We start from the raw sequence: 20,364 nt of genomic DNA on the forward strand, positions 1-20,364 counted from the left end.
CAAAACTGCAATACCAAAAATGTACGAAGACATTTGAAACAACATAGTATATTTTATCAAGTAAACATAAAAATAATGAAAATATGATTGAGATAAATATGACGGTGTATCTCAAATGTACGGCATATGAAAATTCTATGTTGATGTCCATTATAACACTATTATATTCACATAATTATGTCAATGCCTCATTCTACAAGTTTTCAATATAACATTCACTTACCAGCCCCCCCCCTAACAAATACAGCAATTACATACTTGAATAAAAGTGTTGATATGTTCGAAGTGGGTCATTTTAAGTTTGGAAAAATAAAGAAGAATCATTAGACTAGTACTAGCAACATTTGGCAAACTTAGATACTGATAATTTGTAATAGATTCCTACCAGGTTTGAAAATAACTTCTGGCTGACATAAATATTCTACATGAGGAAGAGTTACAGGCTATAAATATATTTTAAAATAATCTCATTATCATGTATTACAAGATATTTCTTATAGTGGTTCAACTTGTCCTGATTTCGTCAAGCTACGGCCATATCTATTCCAACAAAAAACTTTCAAAATATTTGAAATTTTGATTGAGGATATAATGCCTGAATTTGAAATATCATTCAATTAAATTTATTCATTTTGGAAATTTTTTTTACAAATCAAATTCATGTAAATTTTCTTCCATTAAAATTGCACACAGGCTGTTCACAAAATTCAATTTCAATTCTAGTGGAAATAAACAATTGAAATTTTAAAAATATATAATTTCATCTTTCAAGATTTCAATGATCAATTCATGATCTTAGAATGTGTACAAATTATGCCTCAGTGAGGCCCAGAAGATATGAAAATAACATTAATTTGCTTGATCAATCTAGCATATTTGTTAATAATACCAACATGCTTATATAGCGCATATCACTATCGAATATGCGTTATTATTACTCTGGCTTTAGCCCTGCAGCCTTTTACAGCACGGTGGCATTTGAAGGAATAAATTTGTGCCATGTACCCATTTACCTCAACTGGGTTGAGTGAAGCAGAATAAGGATAAATTTCTTGCTGAAGGAAATTACACCATTGCTCGGATTCGAATCCATGACCCTGTTTCAAAGTCAGAAGATTAATCCACTGGGCCACAACGCTGCACGTTGTTGATGGATAAAAAAAACACAACACCTCACGTTGAATCAAATACGCAACAGACATTATGTAAAAGGTCATTTGTCTTATCTTGAACTTGATTTATAATTTGGTTGGTGTTATATTTCATTCCATAGAGAAACCAAACTCATACCAAAGGGGTTGAATAATGCTAAAAAAGCTGTACATAATGTCTGTTGCATATTGGATTCTAATCCTCTCTACACGAGACATTAACTGAGACCAACAGATAATTGGCAAAAACTTCAGTTATCAACTTCTCCATGAAAGATGAAGCTGAACTGGTGATGACATTTGACCTTTAACATGCCAAAAGTCTCGTTTTTATTTCCTTCCCAGAACAGGAATAAAGCAAGGAAAATCTTGGCTAAACCAGAACAAGAACTCCAGATTCACTGTAACGCTTATATATATATATATACAAATCATGTTGTAAATGAAGAGCAGAAATGTACACATTTTCTTTCAGTATTTCAATTTTTACTTCTGATAAATTATACTTGTAACCAAAATGTAAATAGTGTTTATAAATTACACTTATATACTTTAAAATTCTATAAATAAAAGCACAAGCACTTTGATTTGAAAACTATTTCTGAAGATGGCCCAGGATTTACAAAACAGGCCTAAACAAAACCCTCTCCAATAATATGAAAATTGATTTCAATCATATAAATTATAATCATAGGCAAATGCGAGGGATGCATTTATTCCAGTAGGCATAGCCATAAGATAAAATAGACCAACTGATATTTTACAGCAATGTCTTCCTATCTGCAAGGTGCAGCGTATTCAATACTGTGAGGACACACTCTGCTGTGTGCAAACCCATCACTCGAAGTGGTCTTAAAGGAAACCAAAACCCAAGAAGAGAAGCAATCTTATTGGAAAGAGTAAAATAAGAGGGACAATTTAAAACAAGTTTCATCAAAATCGGTTATGAAATAAGCAAGTTATGGACGTTTAAAGTCTTGTTGTACTTTCTATGGGGATCCTCAAATTGGCATACGTGCTTCAAAATGGCTGATTTTGTGGACAACTCTCCATTTGTTTTGCACACAAATTTTCAGATTTCCCCCATTATTTTACATATTTCACATTATCCCCTCCTGACCTTGACATATGTGGTGTGAATTATATGTCCCCATGACATATGTTGTGCTCAGGAGGCAAGATGCAATTTGAAAGATGAGGAAAATCTAAAAATTTGTGTACAAAACAAACCTACTGAGTTGTGTGAAGAAGGCCCTCTCAACAGCCAGTTTTAAACGTGCTAGTCTTGTGTGAAGACCCACTCATTGATCAAATTTTCAATCAGGGTCTACACCAACCATGCAGACCAGTAAATACACTGCAGCAAAATCACAATCTTGAGGAAGAATAAACACTCAATTAGGAAGAAAAATACTCTTAAAGAACAAAGCAAAATCATCATAAAAAGAAGTTATATAAAAGCCCCTATTACACTAAAAACAAATTTATGCAGCATAATACCAATAAATGCAAACTAACCATTCATCTCTATATTAAAAGAGAGGGTACCAAAGTGGGTGCTTCCAAACTAATTGCAGAAGTGTCTGAAAGTCATATCATGAAACATCTTGTCTGTGGTTTTCACTGCTCTCATCCAATCAAATGAAAGGATTTCAGTAGCTTACACTGTCGAGACAACTTTTGTGAAACCCTTCCCTGGTGGGGGTTTCATAAAAGCTCTCTATAAAGTTACGGATGATTTCACGCACAACTGGTGATCCTATCTTGTGCTAAACCATCCCTTTGTAGCCGACTTCATAGCACCTAAGAACATGATCCAGTTGTGCGTACCTAGCGTAACTTTACGAACAGGTTTTTTTTTAAACCCACCCACCCATCTGGGGAGCCTTTCATAAAAGGACTTGTCAGATGTTTCATCCAACAGTTCCTATGGTAAAAGTGCCTCTCAGCCTATCATACTCAAGGAAAGTTGTCAGACCTGACAACTTATCGGATGAAATTGTTGATGAAACGCTACCAAGGGGCCTGTATCACAAAGCTTTGCAATGATCATAGAATATTTTTCTACGATTAATCGCTAACTTTTGTAACGGGACCCAGGTCCAAGCTCTTATGCAATACTGTTTTTTTCAACCAGTGTTTCATGAAAGGAACTGTCTATTTTACCTGACAAAGTCTCTTTTATCTGACAGTTGCTATAGTAACAGTGCTTCTCAGGTAATCAAAATCAAAGAAAGTTGTCAGGGTCCTATTGTCGAAAAAGTTGTGATCACACACAACTCTAAAAATCACATGCAACTCAAAAATATCATATCACATATAACTTGAATTTGGTCAATGAAAAAGTGCGCCTTTGGGACTTTTGTGCTTGATATTTATTTTATTTGCATTTATTAAAATGCAACTCTGTCTGATCAATGCAAGTTCATTCAAAGTATTTTCTAGCTATGACCTATACTCATACATTCATCACTTCTTGAAGATTCAGTGTGATTCTCTTTGTTTACTAGGGAGATTTGACATATTTTCTGTAGAAAAAATATGGTATTGATGGATTTCCATACAGTTGAGATTGATTGGATCAATCGCAACTCTTTGTAAGATGTGGCCCTGACTTCTTATTGATGAAAGACCCTCCTGGGCCTTGTTTCACAAAGACTTGTTTTCATAACAAATGCACAATTTCTATAACAAATATACTATCAGCCAATCAGCTTGAAGGGTTTCAGTAGCTTTAAACTGTAGGCATTAAAAGTTTCATAATAAAAGTATACATGTATGTATTATAAGTTTGATGTTCACAATTCTCATTGGTTGGAAATAAAATGGTGTTTGATGGCAACTATTTTTGAAACTGGCTCCAAATTATACAATGCATCCCAGAAGAAGGAAAACTGGAATTCCCATGTCCTTTTTTCTTTAAAGGCAAATAAATTATGATATGCCATTTTTTACATAGTTATATAATTCAACTATTCCTCTTTATAATGATACCTAACATGAGACGAACACTTTTTATGCAATAATGAGCAGAACGAGTTTGAAATTTTAATGTCAAAACCAAGTTGCGCAGAAAAATGGAACATGATTGGTTCGAGATATGACCATGCTTATTTGATGATTGGCTCATTAACATTTCTTTTGTATTCTTTGTTAAGATTCTCTCACTGATCCCTGAAATGAGAATGGATTCAGAAGTAAATGTGAATTTTTCTGATATGCCTCACTATTTATTGTTTGTAATCTGCCTTGCGTGAATGATCTCAATTCGAGATGAGATTCCACTTTTGCCATGAGTATCAAATTTATAGCAGAAACATGTTTAATAATTGTGAAATCTATCTCTGAAAACGGGTTTTCTCTTTTTTTGTGAGATGCACGGCATATTTCAACAACTGAATATTTTTTTTGAATGAATTAGAAAACACATAAGTTTAACTCTATGAGCAGTTTTAAGAATCTCCTTTCATTGATGTATTGATTTGATAAACTTACCACTAAAAACATCACAATGATTCCACAAGTAAATCTAAAATTTCATTTATTTAAATAATTCTGTTACATTCATATTATTCTCAAATCTGTTTTAACTACATACCACCAGTATATCATTTTGTCTATCCATGTTGGAAAAAAAATAAATATTAAAGGAGATATGATTTTTCCCCCTTAATTTGCAAATAACAAGCTGCATCAAAAATGTGTAATCGATATTCTATCACAAATATTGCCACTAATTTGAAGTACTGAATATATATATTCTTTTTATTCTTCTGTAGATAAAATATATAATTTATCTTTTGTCTCTTGAATTTTTTTGTACAAAATGGTCCATTTTGTTTTAATGCCTATGTTCAGTAGAAGAGAGTGAAATATCAATGCATACTTTATAAAATTGCAGTAAGTATTTGTCTATTTCTTGGATAGAGTGGGTTGAATGACAGTAAGAAAAAAATTACTTTTTAACATGAAAAGGAAATATGTAGCAAAGGCAAACAAGAAAACACAAAATCAGGAAAGTCTTATAAATTATATTTCAATTCAATAATTCAATTTACATTCACTTTCATTCTTATGTAATAAAGGCCCACTGCATAAAAAATTCAAACCCAAATGTGAACTTCAGATTGGTTGTAAATAAGTCGCAATTGATAATGTATTGCAATTGACTACAGTGGATCCCATACACAGGAACCTACATGTATACATAATCCACTCAAGGATCAAAAACTTTAATCGTGCATTATGCAAACACCTTTCCCCTGTTCAATAGATGCACGCTATGTTACAGTTGAAAACACTCTATCCCTTGAATAGGACATTAAATGGAGGCCCGGTGTAAAGGAGTGTCGCATAAGAGTAGGGGGAACCCTAATGTAGTGGTCCACCTGCACTCCCCTAATCAGTTATATCGGGAGGAGATATCTGCAGGTCACAGTGATTCAGTTCACTTTTTGCCTCCCAGGCACAGGTGACACTTAACAAATAATAAAAATTAAAGAATACTTCTTCACTTTTTATCTGTATGTTTTTAAAGACATGTTATTCCATGGATGCAGAGATACTTCCCACACAATTGTGCTTGTAGGTTAGTTGATTCCTCCATAAAATGCACTCCTTCATGCTGAGCATTGGTTGTAGACAATACTACAATGTTCGGCGAGCACAGAGAAGCAAACTTTATTGAATGTAATATCTGATCACCTGACCTGAGAATTAAATATTCAAAACATGGCAGAACTTGATCACTTTAAAGCTGTTCATTTTCTATTGGGGTTCACTAACTTTTGAGCACCAACATATATCATCATGGTCTAAAGTGATCTTTTATGAATTTGAAAGATCTTATGGTAATGATCTAAAGGTGTTCATCCCAACTTAATGACACCATCTGGTAGTTTATTCCCAATGAATTTGCTCATCCTAAATATCTCTTGCAACGACACGGTTGTCATGACAACATGGAGTAATGGTAAAAGAAATGTGATATTACAACAGTGATATTTGTCAGATAAGTTGTTTTGCATACTTTAAGATTTGCCTCTTCTTGTCAATGCCAATAGTTTTAAAAATAAATTAGGGTTTGCATATTAGCGATAATGCCACACAAATTGATAACACATATATGAAGCAAATACACAAAAAATATGTGCGAGATTGTCACAGGCAACACCCCGATCACATTGATTTGTACAGGCCAAAATTTGCTACATTTTATCACAGCTCATTTTTTTCATTTTTCAGAGAATTTAGGGGGCAAATTAGCCATATGCCACAAAGTGATTTCCCCTGTATAACTAGATATGCATCAGTCAGAATAAATGCTATTTCTATTTACATGGTAATGAAAGCAAAGTCCTTTAAGCATCTTATTGAAGTATGAGAAAATTTGGCTTAGCTTTTCAGCACCAATACCTCTCAGCAACTTTTCGAGCCAAATCATCCATTTCTTGCGACAAAAAAAGAACAATGGATGTCGCTGAAACCGCGGTGAGACATGTTTTTGTATGAATATACACTCGGCAAAAAATTTCTTGGACACTTATAAAAGTTAAAATATTCCATATAGCTACTAGTATTTGATTAAGGGCAAATTATTGTATGTCAACATGACCAGACAATATTCCTCTTCCAGTATGACATGAATTTCTTTTGCTGAGTGTATAATAATGCATCATCACAATTGTATTTTTCTTTCAATTACTTAACATATCTCACACAAAATCCTAAGCAATGTTGTCCTAGATCGTGCTAGATGTTGCTATTCACTTTGAGTATATGTGAATTGAAATGTTTTCTATATTCATAACTCACTTGAAATTATCGATAATAAAAAATAAATGAATGTTTGACACAAGGAATGAATTAATACCCTTCAGTTAGCATGTCATACATTTTTTTATCCTTCATATTCAAGAGCATAGGAAGAGACTGTTTCTCTTGGGTTTTGAAAGCTTCAGCTAATTGAGGGAAACTACAAATTGATGCAGAGGTTTGAGCTCTGGTCACATCTTTTAGATTTATAGTGATGTCAAAGGTTGGACCGAGACAAATAATCATGTCTGATTGATACACATCTGAAAAAACTCAATTACACACAAAATGCCTTACTAAAACTGGCCCCATACTTTATGCATGGGAAATACCTGTAATAAAGACTTCTTTGGGGAAAGCAAACTTGATGTACCGGCAAGTAATTTGAGCTTAGCCTCAGAGAACTGTCGGGCCAAAGAAAGTGAGGTCATGGCTTTACCTCCAGGTAATGTCCAGTGGCATTACATAAAGTCTGGCCCACAATACTCAATTTGATGCGATCCAAATTTTAAAGAAATTATGATAACATTTGACATAAACATTCCAGCCGACAAAATATTAACGATCAGAGTTCAGGAAAGTGGAAGGACTAACTGAAAGAAAACTTCAGTCTCATTCGAGCCTCACTGTAGGAATAAAAGTAATTTGTTTTCAAATTGCAATGACGTCTTCATTGGCTGTGACTTGAAGCATATTTGGACTTTACTCCAACTACACGGCTTGCAACAAAGCAAAATTATTATTCTATTATTCCTAACATAATGACAAACTTCAAATGGGAGTATTTTCACTTCTTGGAACTTCACATTTATGCAAAATGTGATTTATTAAAATCGCATCAAATCTCGTTCCACCCTGGATGAATTGTATCCGCATGATTTCAAATTCTCCAAGTAAACCACGACACATATGAGGTTTGAGATTAAGAGATGCCTTGGAGCAAAAATCTGTACAGATGTGGGGAAAATATGAAAATAGATATTGCAAGCCATCTTTTTTTTTGAAGATTAGAAAAACAAAATCATCTAAAGAAAATGGCATCCTGTAAGAGATCACTCTTGTTTATTCTCCCTGACTCAGCACTGACAAATTGTTGCAAATGCATTTCCAATCTTTAAACTTGTATTCAGAGTCAAAACGATTATAATACATGTTGATTTGCAAAAAATGAGACTACTGTAGAACTTTAGCTTCATAATATGGAAGCCTGTCACATTGGAATGCTCCCCTGGGAATGGGGATGGTACACTATCTTGCAAAAGGGAAGACTTGTTTTTGTGATTCATTATTACATGGATGTGTATGCTAATACTGTTAACCATTTTGGTGTTGTGAGGTACTGTTTGGTCTGCATCACATGTACATTCGCAATGGGGGTGTGGCGAGGTGGGGGGGGGTAGCTATTTCACAAAACTGTTGAGTGTAAAATATCTTTACAACTGGAATACGGAAGCTATATAATGGGTTTTCTAATCATTTATATTCATATGAAATTGAAATATACATCCTTCCAGTGAAGTATAATTGGGGCATTAATTTTCATCTGATCATCTTAAACATTGTGTAGTATTCATATGTGATTTCATTCATGATCCCAACAAGATGCTCTTAGCAGTTGCTCAAGTGTAAAAAATTCAAACTGCACCTTGGAAGTACACAAAACACAAACACAGGAGCAGTTACATATTCACTTTAGTTTGAAAAAAAAAATGCATATTCACTTCCATACTGCATGATTCTGTCAAGTGCAATTCAACTTCAAGCCAATACAATAAATACAACCACACGAGGAACACGAAATGAAGCAAATCATCTACAAATGTCATCATGATGAATTTGAAGTTTATCTTCAAATATCATCTCAATATAATATCTATGAAAAATTGTGTACTAAAGATCTGAAAGAGTTGTAATATTAATGTATACAGCGTACATCTGTGTTGCAATATGACTCACTCATTGCTTTAATATGAAATGTAATATAAATGTAATAAATCCACTGTGAGACACACATATCTCAGAGAGAGAGAAAAAGCAACAATTTCCCATGAGGAGAAAAGAACAGCTTTTCACAAAGGTCCAGTTTTAACTGTCCCAAGGCTCTTGACAAAGTCAAGTGATGCAGACAGCTATGGAGCATCTCCATCATCAAAGCACAGTCAACGCTGGTCAGATGTTCCTCAACATAGCAGCCCTCCTTTATGGATAGACAAGATACAACTAGTAATGCCTGTCTTGCTTTCCAACTATAGAGGGGGTAGACCATCTCATCTCTTGAGGGTTCCGCCATCATTGTTCTTCGGCCTGTAGCTCTCCTCCCTGTTCTGGGTCACCTCCTGCAAAGCCTTTGTCTTCTCCATATCCAGGTGGATATACTCCACCTGGTCTTTGGGCGAGGTCGGCTTGGGCGGGCGGGGCAACGTGGAGGGGCTGTCGCTGTCATGGTCCAGTTCCAGGTACTCTACCGTGTGGCTCTGTGGCGGGAGGGTCGGCGAGGGGTGCGGGTGGATGGCCGAGTCGATGCTGGCATGACGGGTCTGAAATTGATGAGACTGGTATGTCATATTGTGGCCAAGCGGCGATTAGGTTGTTATTGGGGGATGAGGAAGGAGGAGGAGGAAAGAAAGAGAGAGAAGATGGAGAAATTGTCAGTTTGAGTGTACCAATGCAAGATGAAAGCCACTGTCACTGCTGCATGACCCTTCAGGAACAGAAAGTACCAAAACAACTTTCTGAGCTATGTTTTAACCATGGCATTCATCGGGAAATTTACCAGCTTCGTACAAGTTTTTTTTTCTCACGTTTGTGCACAGACAAAAAACATACAAGGTTCAGCTAAGATGTTGTGAAATTGTGCAAGTAGCAAATCTGATTTACCCAATTCTTATTACAGTGCCTAATCCACCAGCTTCTTCATTCTTGAATTGCAAGGGCCTATCTTCTCAAAGATTCAAAGACATTGTCTTCAGAAGACAGCTCCATGTCATAATGCAATTCCTTTTGCAGGCACAAGTAAAAACTCTTACAATTCATATCAGATAGCATCTTAAATTAGCTGGTCTTTTTTTTGTCGGCAACAAAAATAACTCAAAATCAAGTAACATAATGTGTAATCTTAACTAAAAATGCAGTGTTTTTTTTTTCATATTTGTTCTTGTAATTTTTTATTCCAATTATTGTACTTCTTCTTTCGTGTCTGACCTCTAAACTGCTACATTAAACATTGGGCAATGTAATGTCTTGGCATATCCCGTAGCCTTAATTGTAGCCCTCAATCATTGTAATTCGTAAGATTTTCGTGATTTCTAACGATCAAAACTGAAAGGGCTAAAGGGCGAATACCATTGACAAATTTCATTTTTGCAAATCATATGAGTGAGTGGAGTGCAAAAATTCTTTTTCTCAAGGGATGGGGCAAACAAGTCATTCCACAAAATCTGAGAAGGGGAATGTAACTATACTCTCGTGTTTGGCCAAATAGTAAACATGATCAACAAGATAGACTCGATACTTACAACGAAGGTGGGCAGAGCTAGGCAGTGAATCTAGCAGTGGTACAACTCAAACAAAAACAACAACAACAAGAATGAAAAGAAAAAAAAAAAGATGAAATGGAAAGTGCAAGGTGGGGAAAGGTTCACAGGGCAAAACAATATCACACATAACATGCAATTTTAGGTAACTTGTCAAAAGTCTGCCATGTTTTTTTAGCAGGAATTCCACTATAAAGGCTCTATGCGTCTATTCAAAGCGGCTTTCCTGCATTCCAAATTGTTTGGTCAATGATGGGAGAATTTGAAATGAAAGGCCGTGCAAAAAATACAGCGCTGACTTCCGACAAGGTACCTTACATGTAATGTATAAAAATTTAAATACTTGTACAAAGGGAGAAACTAGTAATTAAACTTAATAAAATTAAACAACAAAATGCAAATTGGGACACAAGTGCATTTAAATTTACACTGTACGTATACATGAAAGCTATAATATTGAACTATTCTAGAATAAAGCAGACCGGACAAGGAATTACTTTGTAATAAGGAAGTGATATACACGTAAAAATATCTCAATAACTATTCATCACTAAACAGATTTGTACTGTAATCTGATCCACAGAAACTGATAACCATTTTGCATTTCATGGCTGCTTCTGCAGAACAGACAAGTACTGCTCTTTCACCCCATTTTCATACATCAATGGCTTTTGATACAATAACTGTTCAGACATTTATAGATCTCCCCCACTGCCCCTATGAACAAAAAATCAATAAAATGTGAATTTTCCACCCGATTAAATCATTACAATAAAATCAGGAAGTTTCATAATTCAATGTAGAAATAAAGAAAATGTGATAATTTACTCTGGCAGTGAAAAGTATATGTTTTGCTGTATTTTAGTGCTTTGGTGCTATTTAAGTGATGCCAATTTGAATCAAAAGTGAAGGAATCCTTTAACAGTGAAGGTTCACATGTGTGCAGCATATCATGCTTAGTAGTTAAAATCTTCATAATTTTGATCTTTATCATTACATCCATCATTGGCCATGTGAGAACAAAACAATCTTTTAACTAAACTCTATTCAACTTTTCAATGCTACTGCTCAAAGACTCCCCCCTATCAAAAAAAAATCTTTATCATTCAATCATTTCATTGTATGCTGAAAATGATTCCCAGATTCTAAACTCATAAGTAAACATTTGTAAAGTGCATTCTTTTTTTTTTGTAAATGAATTGCCATTTATTATTGAATGTTTACCTGGATTCTTAAATACATTAAAAACCTTTCGTTGAAATTGCGTTATTGAATTAAACATATAAAGGATATTGGGAATGTTAAAAAGTATGATCAATAGCCCTTTTACAAAAATATATATTTTCTAATTCGCCTGGTTTTTATCACTGTCATCATCATCGCTTTGATGTAAAAAGTCAATCTTAGATGACATCTGGGTAAGACATCTCACTGATTGAGGACATGTTTTGTTTGCAAGCCGTCCACCTCCCCTAAAAAAAACCCCAAACGATGCCATTGTCATAATAATAATTGTTATCGATACAGTCGTCATTGTAATAGACATCATCGTCACCCCTTCCCCTTCATATACGAAGTCATCGTCGTAGCCATCAACACTGTCATAGTCATCATCATTATCGTCCCCGTTGCCCTTCAAATACAATGTCATTGTTATTGTCATTAATATTTATCACTGTCATATGTAGTCGATGTCATCGTCAATGTCGCTGCCGTCGTTATCGGTATCTTCATCCCTTACTCACCTCTATCCTTGGTTTAGTAATAGGGGTGGGTTCAGAGAAGACGTAGGATTCGTCCATTGGTGGTGCGATGGAGTCTGTGTGAGAGCTACTAGAAGAGTGCACGCTCCGGTGAGGGCGGGGCGGGGTGCTCGGGAAACCTCCCGACTCTCTGTGCCTGAGGGAGACAAACAGAATCAGTGAGAGAGGGAGGATAGTACACTATCAGAAATTTTTTAACCAACCTATATTCAAATTGGTTCAATATGGACCTAAGAACTGTGTGATAAAAACAAAATTGCATTGAAGGGGGAGGGTTTTTTTTTTCAAACAATTGGTCACTTCATATTTTAATCAACTTTTATTTTTGTTTTTTTATGAGAAAAAAATTAAAAAGCCTTGTTTAGAAATGACAATTCAGTGTCAGGCCACATTAAAGAAATGTTTGATTAATTTCATCACAAATTAAATTATCTGAGAAAGAAACAAAAAGGCAAGTTAATGTATGTTTTTACTATTTTTATAGAGAAATTGTTGTTATGAACTAGTGAGGGGGGGTTAACAAATGCATAATACACTTTTAGGCATATACAAACATATATGTACTAGGCCTTTCGGGTTTGATGACATTGCTGGCAGTACACGTAGGACCCTTGATCAGGGGCCGATCTTAGAAAGAGTTACAATTGATCCAATCAACCTTAACTCTATGGAAATCCAACAATGTCATCATTTTTTATAAAGGAATTCTGCACTATGTCCTTTGTAAACGAGAAGCACATGAGTTTCCAAGAAAATGAAGAATGTATGATAATACAATATATCTAGAAAATCTTTTGAACAAACATGCATTTTATAGATGTTGACACGGCTGGCTTTCCATAGTTGTGGTTAATTGGATCAATTGTAACTCTTTGTAAGACAGGGCTAAGAGCTAATATATTTTTCTGGTTTGTGGTTAACCAGTTCTGCTTGCAAGCATGCTTGATTGTTGTGTCCCAGGTACTACTGTGTCAAAAGTTTGATATGTTTCATGGCATTATTATGCCTCATTTATATTCACGCTGGTTACTAACATCAATAGAGAATCAGAAGCATGGATAGAGAAACAAAATGGTAGCAATGCTTGATTTATTTCCAAATAAAACATGTTCAAATTCAATCTCATAAAAGAAAAAATCATTTGACAAATGAAGTGTGTACAGTATATATATTTGTATATCGATTTCCCAGGGTAAAGAGTTTGCTTTTCTATATATCACTTCCTCTTTTTCACATTCATGATTATATAGGGTTATTCCAAATTGTCAAGTTTTTGCTTTGGGAAGCACTTTGACTCTGAGGGAAATCCCCACTGCTTGGACGGCAAATCACCTTGTAAAGAACGTCACTGTCAAAATAAATCTAGAAGACGGGTTCTACAGGAATTAGAAGACATAGGTGGGTTATCTAATGTGATAACGCTGATAAATTACAAGAAAAACTGAGATCATAATATTAAATCGTGCATGCTATAAATTGTCATTTTAAGGGCCTTGAATTAAATCCCTCAAAGAGGAAGTTTCTTCTCATTTTCATTTGTTTAAAATCAGCTTTTCTGGTTCATTTTAATACTTCTCTTTAAATAATGTTATTTTATTTTTTTCACTTGGTTTTTGCCACTGACCACCAATTATTGTCAATCAAAGAAAATGAGAATTAATTATAAAATAATACATAAAATAAGGAAAGCAACATTACAGACTTGATATGAAAACTATTGTTATAATTATAAAGAGGGGTAAAACAAGCAGTACTATCACAACTAACTGGACAGCTTGCTATGTATGAAACAATATAGTGGATGCAATATCCGGAATCCCCACATTTGAAACTGAGAGTCTTTCTTTGCAAGAAATATCTGATCATTTCTTTTGAATAGAAATGTAAAGTACGGAAGACCTTCAAACATGATACTTTCACTTCTTAATTACAAGCACTCAGCAAAACAAGATTAAAAAAAAAAACTGCACGAGATCTGAGTACAGGATTGGTAACAGGCCAGAAAATAGTACATGGGAGCAAAGGGCTTGTCAGCTTCAAACAAAAAACCTAATGTGGCCCTTGGTTGTATATTCAGATCGACTCCACCTCCAGAATAACCATAAAAGTAAGACAACTTGTTCAAACCTCAAAACACTCAATAATCATTTCATGCATTCATATCAACACTAACCAGAACTTTGGGGTAAAAACTTGAAGTTAAAAGCATGCGCAGTAAGATCTGATTTAATACTAATAGCAGGAGAGGTTTGCGATTCAAAATCGCTAGCTAAGCAGCCCTTGGCACCCATGCCCTACAACTCGCTGAATTGAGAAAGTTTCTTAATTTGCTGTCCCACACTGAGAAAACCCATGACCTGTATAAATCACTGCAAAATTTCTTGTAAATTTAACAAGTACCTACCATTTAGCAGACATTTTCTTTTGGGAAAATTAGTTATGTGATTTCATACTGGAAAATATACCTGGTATTTTCTGATTAAAAAATACCTTGAACTTCGAGTCGGTCTTGTTACCTGAAAGAGGGCCCCAGTTAGTACCCTATATACTGATTTCTATACAAGCGTTGTTTTGGATGAACAAAAGTAGGAGAATAACATGTGTTTCCCTGGGGTGCTAGCCTACTGTAGTACTCCCTCAAACTGAGAAAATCTTTGAATTTTGGGGTAAAAATTGTACTTTCCAGGCTTAAATTGCTACTTGCATAGTATATGCAATTTCATTTAGGGTAATTAATCAATTAATGATTATACACACATATTAGATTGCTTTGAGATGCAATAATGATATTTAGTCAATGTTATATACCCTGATCAATTAGGGCATATAATTTAACCATTAACACCCCCCCCACAAAAAAAAAATATATTCAGAAAATGGCCAGAAAGAAATCAATTTCATTGGGACAGTGAGAGAAACGATTCTCAACTGGTAAGAAGTGCATATACAACATCACATAGCTCATTGCATGTACAATATCACTTCAAATTTGCCCTAAATTAGATACTTACAACTGTAAAATCCTTCTCTTTAAAAGGCAAAATGAGCAAACATTCATTCACTTTAGACTGGCTTGTACCAGTTATTGTGAAGCCTTTGACCTCAAACAAATCCAACAGAGAGGCCATGTTTACATTTGAGAAGAATACCAGATTTCAGTGTTGGGGGAACTGATCGGGTAAAGTGCCAAGTATCAATACACATTGAAAACATAACCTAACTCATAGATATTAGTACAACTAAGACATGTAGAAGGGTTTTAATAAAGCAAAATAACTTTTGGGACTCAAAACTATGGCCAGCAGCAATCTCTTCTCTGGTCTATGGATAGCTTAATCATTTTTCATTTTAATCCAATCAACTTAAAGTCCGATTAACTTAAAAATGTGTAACATTTAAGATATCATTTCACAATGATTCCATTAAAAATAAAAGTTTGCATGAAATCATGAAAAAAAATCAAGGTTAACTGTTGCCATATCATTCTAGATCTAGATCTTATTCATTTACATAAATGTTATTTCCGGGGGGGGGGGGGTGATTACTTGTTAGTGTCCATTTTGAAAGTCTGTATATGAGCATGGTGGTCCACCTTCTGATGACAGTGCCCCCCCCCCCATACATTGAAGACCAACGTATTATGAAACATGAAATTTAACTGGAGTACATGTAATGGAATGATATAATGATAAGAGATGGGTAAATACAATACCTTGATGGTCTTTTACTGAAGCTCTTTGTCCTGGGATTCTGGACCGGGAAGTCAGCAGGAAGTTCTGTACCTGTGGCGTAGAATGATCCTTCCATCCCGAGCATCTCAGGGTTTAGAATAGCTAGAGAATATAAAGACATTTGCAAACATGGTATTCATGATGATTCATAATAACGTAGCAGCATTCGTAGTGGAGGTGGTAATGAAAGGAGAAGAAACAAGTGGAATGCCTCTGGCCGTCTCACCTGCATCATGCGATTCAACATCGCAGCAGTGCTGACTTTGAAAACTACTATAACTCGCACAAGATGTTCAGTGATACTTGGTTACTCTTATTTCTACGTTTTATGAACTAGACCAATACACTTACAGAGATAGGATGGTAATTCAACAAATACCCCCAATTTGGCCAAAATTCATTGACCTCACATCACCTTTGACCTTGATCATGTGACCTGAAACTTGCACAGGATATTCAGTGATACTTGATTACTCTTATGTCCAAGTTTCAAAAGTCAGATCAATAAACTTGCAAAGTTATAATGGTAATTCAACAGATACTCCGAAATCAGCCAAAGTTCATTGACCCTAAATGACCTTTGACCTTGGTCATGTGACGTGAAACTCATGCAGGATGTTTGGTGATACCTGATTAACCTTTTGTCCAAGTTTAATGAATTAGGTCCATATACTTTATAAGTTATGATGACATTTAAAAAAAACTTAACCTCAGGTTCAGATTTTGATGTTGATTCCCCCAACATCGTCTAAGTTCATTGACCGTAAATGACCTTTGACCTTGGTCATGTAACACAAAGCTCTCATAGGAAGTTCAGTAATATTTGATTAACCTTATGGCCAAGTTTCATGAACTAGGTCCATATATTTTCTAAGTTATGATGTCATTTCATAAACTTAAAGGACAAGTCCACCCCAACAAAAAGTTGATTTGAATAAAAAGAGAAAAATTCAACAAGCATAACACTGAAAATTTCATCATAATCAGATGTAAAATAAGAAAGTTGTGACATTTCAAAGTTTCGTCGGAAAAGCGGCACCTAAAGTCTCACTCTGCTATACAGGTGACAACAAAAACGAAAATAAGGAAGAGAAGGAGTGGGAGAGGAGTAGGAAAAGAAAAGGAGAAGTTAACAAGAAGGAGATGGAGGAGAACCAGAAGATAGATTATGAGTCATTATAAATATATCCCCATTTATCTGTAAATGATTTATTCTGAGACCCATTACCATTAATTACCCCAGCATTAGCTTGAGCTGCCGTTCTTCCGCTGTGCATTCAAGGAACTAATTCTACCAGGTGACCATTCACCTCACCTGGGTTGAGTACAGCATGATGTGGGTAAATGTTTTGCTGAAACTAAGATGTCAGGCCATGGCTGGGATTTGAATCCATGACCCTCTGTTTCCAAGTCTGGAGACTAATCCACTGGGCCACAAGGTACCACACTTTTAAGGGGATTCACACCTTACTTGACAACCTTCTGGCATGATTCGGTACAACATGCTCTACTTTCTTCCAACATCATTTAAAACAAGGGAATATCTATTTCATAGGCACAGAGGTGGAGGGCAGTAATCTTACATGAATCGGTACTTCTCGGCTTATTCCTCCTGTCAATAGGGGGCGGCAGACTATCTCCACTGGCTGTAGACGAGACACTGATGATGGAACTGGTACTTGGACGGGGTGGCCTTCGGGGTATTGCAGGGGCTGAGTTATTTATCATCAGTGTATACATGTCCGGGTTTCCTTCATTCTGGCTCTGCATGTGCATGTAGCTCTCCTCCGATATGGGTGCCCCAAGTCCACTTTTAGGACTCTCACTGCTTCCTAAAGATTTTATCAGGAGTGAATTAACGAAATATTAAACTGACTAGTCAATGGGGGAAAATAGGCATATTTCAGAACTTTGATAACCTATGCAAAGTGCCATGATTTATTGCCCAATCTTTTACTGTTTGCATGTTGCGAAATCAGTCAAGCAGCTTATCATATGGAAAATCTAAAATTACGAGGTACGATAGCAAACCAGGCCTGGAGCCCATATAATCACTGCCACAGAAGAAAAGTGGGGGAAATTGGTGTAGACTGATATACCATGATTTACTTTGAAATATATCATAGAAGGGCGATTCCACACTAGAACTTCAAAAATATCATAAATTTCAACATGCTTTCAATAAGTCATAAGTAGTGTAATATTTTACTATGATACCTAAATTTTATGAAAATTATGAGTTTTAACCAAAATTGAAGACAGATATAGTTTTTTGGGGGGAGAACAATGGAATTTTAAATTTTCAATAATTTTGCTCATTGAATAGTCAAGTACAAATTCCACCTGAAACAATTATTTGCAAAGCAAGAGAAGATTGAAAATATTGTAGGTCAATAGAATAATATATCATTGATGGTTCCAAATAATATCTACAACATTTTCATGATCCATAATAGGGGCAGCCCTGATTTTTCCGAACCTATTTTTGGCAATGTCCCGTACGACACATGACAATGCAAAAGTTTTTCCTACAATTTTATTTTTGATGATGCAATTTCATAAAATGAGTTTCTCTTTGTTTGACCCATGGGTGATCGATTTATCCCATAAGGATCTAATTACTGCCCTTCATTTTTCAATTATTGTCCTATTAAAAAATGTCCCGTACGACACAGAATATAATAATGCATCTAATTGCAGGATTTGGATTCAGAAACCATAAATAGTAGGCATATTTAAATTCATTTAATTGATTTAACATAAAGTGAACTGAAAAAGTACTTTGTTTATCTCCATAGAACATGAAATAGGTGATTCTAAACATTTTAATTGATTTCATGTAGGCTTATTCTTTTGTGAATCCCTTCAGCTAAACTGGTGATTTTCACTGATCAGAGCAGGTTAATTTCTTTTCATTGAGCATGAAAAGAAAACCTTTATAATTATTTCAACCTAGCCTGGAAGATAACTTCCTCTTGCATGCTAATGTGGAATTATTATAAGATGTAAAAAAAAATCATATCAATCATCATGATCATCTATTTGGACTTCCCTTGATGATTACTATTTTTTTTATACAATATTGAAACTCCTTACTTTTTTCAAGTTGTAAAAAAAATCTCAAAAATAAGACAAACCATATGGTTTCATGAAATGCAGATGGGTTTGAAAAAGTAGAACCGCATTTCTTTAGACAAAAAAATTGTGACCAAAAAGGGAAAAAAGTGCTGCCCAGTACAACACGCACTGCCTGTACAACACACAAGTGTCCCGTACGACACATTATTTTGTTTATGATATATTGATAGAAATATTCAACTAATAGCGGTTTCTAACCAAATGAATGTCTTAGTTTGATGGGATTATCATTATCATCAGCCAAATAATGTGATTGAAGAAGTCAAAGTGACATAAAGTAAGAAAGTTTGGCTTCAATTTAGAGATGTCCCGTACGACACATTTTGAATGTCCCGTACGCCACAATGTTCTCGAAAATTATAATTTGCTTTATTTATTCATGAATGTTTATTTTGCTTTCTTTTGTAAATGTGTTTGTTCTTGGGTAATTGAGTGTCAATTTGAGTTCAGTTTCTATGAACTTTATCTGCCCAACTCACAGACTTTTGAGTACAAACTTGAGGTTTCTAAAAAAGCCACTTTTTCTGCGTCCGTACGACACATTACTATTTTTAATCTGTAATATACAGGATGTGAATTCAAGTCATGTTAAGTCTTGGTTTTTCTTACACTCTGGTAGTAGTTGATGACCACCTATAGTTACTGGAATATTTTTTGTTTTTTCTTGTCAAAAACTGTCAAATGTTCTCTAAATGTCCCGTACGACACGTATGGAATCACCCAGAAGGGGTTATTTTGGGAGAACAATTATGAGACCTGGGTCCCGTAACACAAAGCTTAGCAATGAATAGCAAATATGAAAGAACACTTCTAATTGGTTCCTGGTAAGTATTTTGGTTTTATTTTTATTTATGCCATTGCAAATTCGTCCAATTAACAACTTGTCTACTATCAATTTAATCTACCATCAGTTCGTCGACTATCCACATGGTCTAACTGCCATTTCGTCGACTCATCTTTTCGTCTAATAACCAGTTGGTCCAATAGCCGTTTAGTCCATATACCATTTCATTTTATTGAACTAAGTGTTAATTGGGCAAAAATGTATGAAAACAAAATGGATCTTAGACCAACTGGTTACGAGACAAAATGGTCATAGACGAACTGGTAATTAGACAAAGTGATGATTGGACCAAATAGTTGTTTACAACAAAATGCTGATGGATGTAATGGCATTAGACTAAAAATGAAAGAAGACTATGTGATGAGTGGACGAGTTGGCTATAGACGAATT

At 35.0% G+C, this 20,364-nt stretch overlaps 1 protein-coding gene across 2 annotated transcripts in view; it reads right to left on the reverse strand.

The window, feature by feature from the left end:
- Window positions 1–4,528: 4,528 nt before the first annotated feature.
- The window catches only part of LOC121406628 (GRB2-associated-binding protein 1-like), a 50,585-nt gene continuing 34,749 nt past the window's right edge, over window positions 4,529–20,364 (reverse strand). The window contains exons 4-7 of one of the 2 annotated variants that reach the window (XM_041597638.1): window positions 17,576–17,824; window positions 15,974–16,094; window positions 12,244–12,397; window positions 4,529–9,517 (exon numbers count right to left, since the gene is read on the reverse strand). In XM_041597638.1, coding sequence (XP_041453572.1) covers window positions 9,233–9,517; window positions 12,244–12,397; window positions 15,974–16,094; window positions 17,576–17,824 — 809 coding nt within the window. In that variant the 3' untranslated portion in view covers window positions 4,529–9,232. The remainder of the gene's footprint in view (window positions 9,518–12,243; window positions 12,398–15,973; window positions 16,095–17,575; window positions 17,825–20,364) is intronic. The other variant, XM_041597643.1, reaches the window with a different exon arrangement.

The sequence above is a fragment of the Lytechinus variegatus genome, chromosome 1, assembly GCF_018143015.1.
Source record: "Lytechinus variegatus isolate NC3 chromosome 1, Lvar_3.0, whole genome shotgun sequence".
Lineage (NCBI taxonomy): Eukaryota > Metazoa > Echinodermata > Echinoidea > Temnopleuroida > Toxopneustidae > Lytechinus > Lytechinus variegatus.